General features: G+C 37.0%; 1 protein-coding gene across 5 annotated transcripts; it reads left to right on the plus strand.

Moving 5' to 3' along the window:
- Positions 1-434: 434 nt before the first annotated feature.
- Positions 435-3,446, plus strand: LOC113288307 (F-box protein At4g18380-like). 5 transcript variants are annotated; one of them, XM_026537306.1, is made up of 3 exons: positions 435-2,073; positions 2,786-2,865; positions 3,056-3,446. In XM_026537306.1, exons 1-3 carry the CDS (start codon positions 919-921, stop codon positions 3,066-3,068), a joined length of 1,248 nt encoding a protein of 415 aa, XP_026393091.1. In that variant the 5' UTR covers positions 435-918; the 3' UTR covers positions 3,069-3,446. The 5 variants fall into 5 exon arrangements, 3 of the variants coding, with proteins under 3 accessions (XP_026393091.1, XP_026393093.1, XP_026393092.1); XR_003330565.1 differs by having other exon boundaries at positions 436-2,140; XR_003330564.1 differs by having other exon boundaries at positions 438-2,132.
- The last annotated feature ends 3,991 nt before the right edge of the window (positions 3,447-7,437 follow it).

Raw genomic sequence — 7,437 nt, forward strand, 5'->3', positions numbered from 1 at the left:
AAAAATGACAAACTTTATAGTTTGACACTTTATCAGGCCTATTTGCCAGTTAGCCAGCTCCATAATCGATACAAAAATGGTAAACTTTATAGTTTGCCATGCCCATAAAAACCGACCTAAGTAGGTTGTCCAAAATCTGAGGTTCTTGTCCCGTTGATCAATTATCCACCCTGGCCTAGCTAGAGCCACCCTGAGTCCCTGACAGTAACTAACAAAAATGCGTATTGATAAACAAGCACAGATTAAGGGACCCTCACAAAAATAAATGAATAACATAGTGTGTGTGTGACAGGTACCCGTGGTTAGTGGTCACCTAATAATATATGATTAAATTAATTTAATAAAAACAGAAACAGACAGAAAGATAAATTAATAAGGATATAAACAAAGTAGTAAAAGAAGAAAAGAAAAGAAAATAAAAGAAAGAAAGAAAAGGAAAGGAGAAAAGAAAAAACACAATCTCTCTCTACCCTCTCTGTGTCTCTTTGTCCGAACTCCAAAGCCGTGGATCTCTCTTAATCTCTTATCGTCTATCCTCATTCTCTCTCCTCTCAGTGGTGCTAAATAACAACAATAATCCGCCTTGAGAAAAAGATATCGCTACTCTAGATCCCTTCTTCTCATCACCTACGGAACAAGGTCTCTTCATTTTTTTGCTTCTTTGCTTCATACCGAAGGTCGAGGTTTGGGTTTCGATGTATCCATCTGTCTATCTTCTTCTTCTTCTTCTCGTTTGATCTCATGATATCTGACTCAATAATTCAGATCTTTCTTACTTGAATTCCATTGTTTTTTATGTTTAGAAAACTTCATTTGATCTTAATTTTTGGGTTCTGTCTGTAATTGCGACTGTATTGTAATTTTTTTTTCCTTGATCTGATTAAATCTTGATCAGTTGTTGTTGTTGGTTGTGGTACTATGTCTTATCTTTGTTCCGAGGTAGATGAGATCGATCATTTTGATCGATTGCCGGATTCTTTGTTGTTGATAGTCTTTAACCAGATCGGAGATGTTAAAGCTTTAGGTAGATGTTGCGTCGTATCCCGACGTTTTCATGAACTGGTTCCACAGATCGATAACGTTGTCGTCAGAGTTGATTGTGTAATATCAGATGACGACGCATCCGCTACCGCTGCTTCTTCCGACAAAACACGTAGTGTTTTTTCTAATCTTATTCGTCTTGTCTTTGGTGGAATCTTTAAGCCGCTTCAAGCCCTAGGTCAATTTCTTGGACCTAGAAAGTCAGCATCATCATCATCCTCGTCTACATCGTCTTCCTCATCAATCAGTGGCGGTGTTGGTGGTAATGGTGGGAATGGTACTCTAATCAATGATGACGAAGAAATGGAATCAGGAGGTGTGACTCATCATTCACCTACACAAGTATTGAAAAACTTCAATGAGATCCGCAGGTTGCGGATCGAGCTTCCTAGTGGAGAATTAGGAATTGATGATGGTGTTTTACTCAAGTGGAGAGCTGATTTTGGATCCACTCTTGATAATTGTTTAATTCTTGGTGCTTCTTCAATTATTGACCCACCGAAACCTGCTTCTGCTTTTTCTCTTCTCCAAGAGAATCTTCTTCACGGTGGTGCTGCAGCTGCAGCTGCTGCTTCTGCTGCTATTGAAGATGATGGGAGTATTCCTGAATCTTTTTATACAAATGGAGGTTTAAAATTGAGAGTGGTTTGGACTATAAGTTCCTTAATTGCTGCTTCAGCTAGACATTATTTGCTTCAGCCCATAATTGATGATCATCAAACTCTAGATAGTCTTATTTTAACTGATTCAGATGGGCAAGGGGTACTATGTATGAATAAGGAGCAGTTGGAGGAACTAAGGGTGAAACCATTGTCTGCTTCTACCGCATCAAAAAGGACTCTTGTTCCTGCACTCAATATGAGGCTATGGTATGCTCCTCAGTTAGAGCTTCCTGATGGGTCTGTTTTGAAAGGTGCAACCTTAGTTGCCATTCGTCCTACTGAACAGACATCTGCCAAGAAAGAGGTATCCGATGTTTCTTGGGTTTCAAATGCATTTGAGGAGCCATACGGGACAGCTGCTAAATTGCTGGTAAGAAGACGAACTTATTGCCTGGAAATGAATTCTTTCTGAGAGCCATGAATGCTAAGGTAAAATAGTAAGTTACTTTATTCTTTTTCTTTGTCCACTTTGCGATTTATTACCTTAATTTTGCATTTGGAAGAAAATTTTCTAGGTTCTAAGGGGATGTTTAGTAGGAAAGAACTGTTCTTCTTTGGGTTTTATGCAAATACTACACTTGCAGAACTAATTAATTTATAAACCTTCATTCAGAAAATTATCCCTGCTTTTGAGTGCATACTTGAACGTCCCAAACATTAAACTTTTGATCTTAAATGCTCTGAAGTCATCTTCCTTGAATTTGATACTTGTTTTCCTTCACGCTGAATTAATCTGGTAATGCAGTATTAGTATGTTCTCTTTTGGGATCTACGCCCAAATTTTTGTTTCTTAGAACTTACTTTTCCTTAGTCCATATCAACCACATACTAATGCAGATTGCAGCACAGTCAGCCTTTTTATCATTTAATACCCAGGTTTATCATGGTGGCCTAAATGATCAGTTTGGAGAAAGTGCTCACTTTGCCGACTTGCTTAGCACAACAAATACATTTTCACATTATCATCTTTTTTTACTTGACTTGTTACATAGCTTAGCAGTATGTATGCTTTTCTAGTACTTTCTCAAGTTATTAAGGACTTGAAGGTTGGATCTCTTACTAGATTGTTTTTGCCATTTCAGGTTAAGCGCAATGGTTCAAGGAAAAGGGGGATTTGGGTAATTCGACTGGCAGAGAAGAAACGACACTCATATGTAACTGGGTAAGTATGCACTGCTGAGTCTTCCTTCCATCAAAGGCAGCACTTGTTAACTTCTTTTTCCATCAAACGGAGCACTTGTTAACTTCTTTACGCAGCCGGAACAGATGATGATCTCCTGTATAGTTGCCTTTTGTGCTTTAACTGGAAGGTGGATGCATCTGCTTTTTGATTTAGTTTCTTTTCACCGCAGCTTATTCTTGTAAAGCACACATCGAGAGCTAAATTATAATGATGGCAAGAGCTTCAAGTTTGTAGCCGTGCACTTCAATCAAATTTCCCTTCTAACATGTGAATATTGTAGGCACAGTTGTATTTGCTTATGTGAACATGCTTTTCTTGTGTTCCACGAGTAGCATTATTCTTGCATTAAAACCTTTCTTTTGTTCTTTTTGTTTTTGCTTTTCTTAAACCTGTCGTCATTGTAACAAATAAATGCTGTTGTAGTTCTGGGTCTCAGATACTTTCTACTCTACGTTCCTAAAAATAAAGGCATTTTGATACTTGTACCCCTTGTCTAGTGCTGGTTGTTGTTAATTACACTATACAATGTTATTTCAATGAATTTTTTGTAATTTAACTTCCTTGACAAGTTATTTGTTTTAGTTTCCATTTTTTGTCACTACCAGTAGTTTTGTTTGACGAACTAACGTAGTCATTGCTTTTACAAAAAACAGAACTAAACATCATAATGAACGGATTTAGGTAGGTCGAATCAGAAATGTGTTAAGAATTAGTAGCTAGATCCTTTGGTCAGAGGTATATTTAATGTTAAGGCTTACTTTTGATGGTGCTCGAGAGTTTTACTTTTGCAGCTCTGCTAATCGATCACTAGATTTCGTAAACTATGCTCATCATCATTGATGCTGCTTATTTAACATTTATGCCAAGTACTGTCTTAAGAAACATTAACAGATCTAGCTCTTAATTTTATACCTAGGATAAAAGAATACTGTTTAGTACAGAAAGTAAAAGAGCTTTTTATAACCACAAAACTGTATTAACTACTAAAACTAACTTACTATTACTAGGATCTGAGCTGAGCATTCTAATTTCCAAGTATTTGCTTAAATTTATTTAATTAAGGGAAAACCTCCCCTAAGCCAGGCGCCTAGATTTGTCTCTTTTTCAAAACCAAAAAGATGAAAAAAAATGGTGTTTTCCCCCCTCTAAGCCAGGATTAAAGGTACTCCGTCCGGATAATCATAGATTAATTATTATTAGGGGGTTTATTTATCCAGTTAACACGTGACTTCCCAAGAATCTTCGTATTAGTAGGAACAACATGGGCATGTACATGGTGCGTGTGTGTGAGCTTCCTTCTTGTCAGGACAGGGTGTGTGAGAGATGCAGTATTTTCTAGTAATCAATTCTGTTTAATTTAAATTAGAAGAAGTACAGAATCTGTTTTATTTTTCTAGGACGGCATTATAAGAGAATTGGATGTTATTTAAATTTAAAATCTAAACATTTAAGATGCCATGAAAACAAATAGAGAACAGAAGTGTTGAAGATTTGCGAATCAATAGTGAAGCTTCGTTTGAGTGAAGAATGATTTATTTGATTCTTTTTAGGTCTTATATAAGTCTCCTCTCTCAAGTAGTTGTATACACAGTACAATACTACTACTCACGATCCATGCATTATTTATGATTGATTAATTGGGAAAAATGACTTGGATCTTGTAATTTTTTATCCGAGGGTGCTTAGGCAGATTAGGTTGGGGATTGATGATTTGATGCTGATATTTCATCAGCAGGCATTAAGGTAATCAAGTTTGGTGTGCCTGGAAGGCTGGAAGGGTCATTATTCATATCGATTTCTTTCCCAGTGTTTTCGTTTCTCCTTCACCTAATAATCCTTTGGAGACCATATAAACGTCGTCAAAGGGGTGATTTGGCCCTTTGGTGTCCATATTCATAACTAGGGACCGGAGTTTGTATAGGACCTTATAAATGCACTAGGGCTCGCGCCTAAACTAGCGTTTAAATATCGGTTAGCCATGTAGTTGTTTGCTTGTCAACCATGAAAAATTCCGAAGGTCAAATTCGCTACTGTCCAAAATCTGCTTTACCACCCTCACCACCATGTGCCCAAATATGTCATGAGCCGCAAATGTCATGAGTCGCAAAAACTGGCAACGTAAACAATTGTAAGGCCAAGAACTATGATTGAGCATTTCGCTATAGCCTAATTGAAGCTAAGCGAAAAGAGTATGATTGAGCATTTCGCTATAGCCTAATTGAAGATAAGCGAAAACAGCATGAAAGTGCACCTTACTATGGGTGAGGGGCATCGCTTAGCTAACCACTTGGAAACTCAATTTTTATGTAAATAGTGGCAGACAGAAACTCAGTTTCCGTTTCCAGAGTATAAACTCCCAGGAGAAGCGCGGACTTGGCATTTCTCCTGCTTCACTCACTCTTTTCTTTCTCTCTCAACCCTTTCATACTTTCCTTACCCCCTTTTGATTTTGATGGTGGTTTAGTGAAGTGACGAGGTACCCAAGTATACCACAACTTTTTCGTTTCAACCAATAAGTCCAATACCAAGTGTGATCGTGTATGTACGAAGTCAAGACAATACAACAACAAGGTATACACTTGATAATAGTTACGGTATGAAACCGATGTACTTTAGGATCACAATCAAGTGTCTTGGATTAACGTACAAGTGTTATTTACTTTATTATAATTTAAACAATTATAATGCGGAAGTAAAGTAAATGACACAACAAGATTTTGTTAACGAAACCAACGGGGATTAGACCAGTTGGCCAGGGGTTGAACTCCTAAGTTATAGGTGAGTAAAAAAAAATGTTAACGAGGAAACCACGAATGCAGAAAAACCCTGAGACCTAGTCCAATTTTGAATACTCTCAGAATTAAGCCGTTATACAAAGAACAAAGTCAACTTCGTATAGTCGAGACCAAGTAATCTACCTCTAGTTACTTAGTTCCCTCAGTATCCCCGCGCCTACAACCGTCTGGTCAACGCACGTGAATCCCAAAATTGAAATCACTACTTGAGTTGCTTTACCGATGTAAAGTCCTAAGCACTTAACTCCTTTTGATCGTATTCCAAACAGTAAAAGAACAAGGCTATATGGTAAGTCATCTATCAATCTTTTAAAAAAAAAGATATGTTGAGTTATGACAAAGGGTCTTCCGTTTAAACAAGTAAAATACTTTGTCGGGTAAGATCAGTCAAGATCCGAAATAATCAGATTTAGATTCACAACTATCAGATTCGGATATTGAAGAATACCACCAAATGATAGTTGCTGATCTATACGACTACTTGATCAAATCTATCAAAGATAAATCAGATCTTAGTCGGATCCCAGCCAATTAAGATGTGTGCCTAAAGTAATATCACAAGATGCGAAACCAAGAAGGAAAAATCTTCTTGTCTTCTAATCTTCAACTATCTTCAATTGTACCTGCACAAAAAAAAAATTGATTCCACTTATGATCGATCATGCACAGAACGGAGTCTGTTAACAATGGATGATCATAAGTTGTCTTCAGATAAAAAAAAAACAGTTCTGAAGATCCCGTCGATAATTTGATCTAGTTTGAGTGACCTTATGTCATAATAGAAGGATCCCAAGAATAATCAAACTAGGTGCAATCAAAGTTTCAACAACCGTCAAACAATCAAATCAATAATCGAAAACTAAATAACAATGCTCTTTGTATAGTTTCCCACCAACGGTACTTGCTAGAGGTTCTTGACCCCAAAGAATTCTTTAAATGAGAGTACATAAGGGATTTCTCCTAATTAAGGTACTTTCCTCCCTGATATAATATTACAGTAATGCTAGTAGTCGGCTCTACTGGAAACTACGAAGTTCGCCTGGATTAAAATAGTTTGTAAGAAGAAAGAACTTTAGTATTTATAGACCAAGGTTGTTTGGACAACAAGGAAATTACAAAACGAAAAGATTTTAAAGATATGCAATAAAGTACCTGATTTCGGTTTTCATATTTCCAACTAATCCAACCTGAAAAAGTGGGGGTCTAACAACCACACCCAATATTTTATTAGGAAATCTGTATGGACTAACTCCAATATAATTCCAAGAGAATCAACTAGACAGTCAGACTCAATCAAGGAAAATATATCCATGAGTTATATCTCTGTTTCACAATGTAATCATCAAATCAAACAGACATAAATCCGCGAGCTTGATTATTATAAGAAACAACTTGAACGGTACCAAAGACCAATGTTCGTGTGTCAATCAATTTCAATCAACAACCAAAGGTTGGATTTACCAATTGATTGAACTACGCACAACCTGTTATATTTCAATTATATAATAAATATAATGCAAAAAAGAAATAACACAGACACCAGAAGTTTTGTTAACGAGGAAACCACAAATGCATAAAAACCCCCGGACCTAATCCATATTTGAACACCACACTGTATTAAGCCGCTGCAGATTCTAGCCTACTACAAGTTAACTTCGGACTGGAATGTAGTTGAGCCCTAACCAATCTCACACTGATTAAGGTACATTCGCGTTCCTTACGTCTGAATCCCAGCAGGACTCTACGCACTTGATTC

This window comes from Papaver somniferum, chromosome 6, assembly GCF_003573695.1.
Source record: "Papaver somniferum cultivar HN1 chromosome 6, ASM357369v1, whole genome shotgun sequence".
NCBI classification, from domain to species: domain Eukaryota; kingdom Viridiplantae; phylum Streptophyta; class Magnoliopsida; order Ranunculales; family Papaveraceae; genus Papaver; species Papaver somniferum.

Coding starts and splice junctions, on each gene's coding strand:
- LOC113288307 (XM_026537306.1), top strand. CDS start 919: ATGTCTTATCTTTGTTCCGAGGTAGATGAGATCGATCATTTTGATCGA. Junction 2,074..2,785: donor GGACAGCTGCTAAATTGCTG/GTAAGAAGACGA, acceptor TTGCCATTTCAG/GTTAAGCGCAATGGTTCAAG.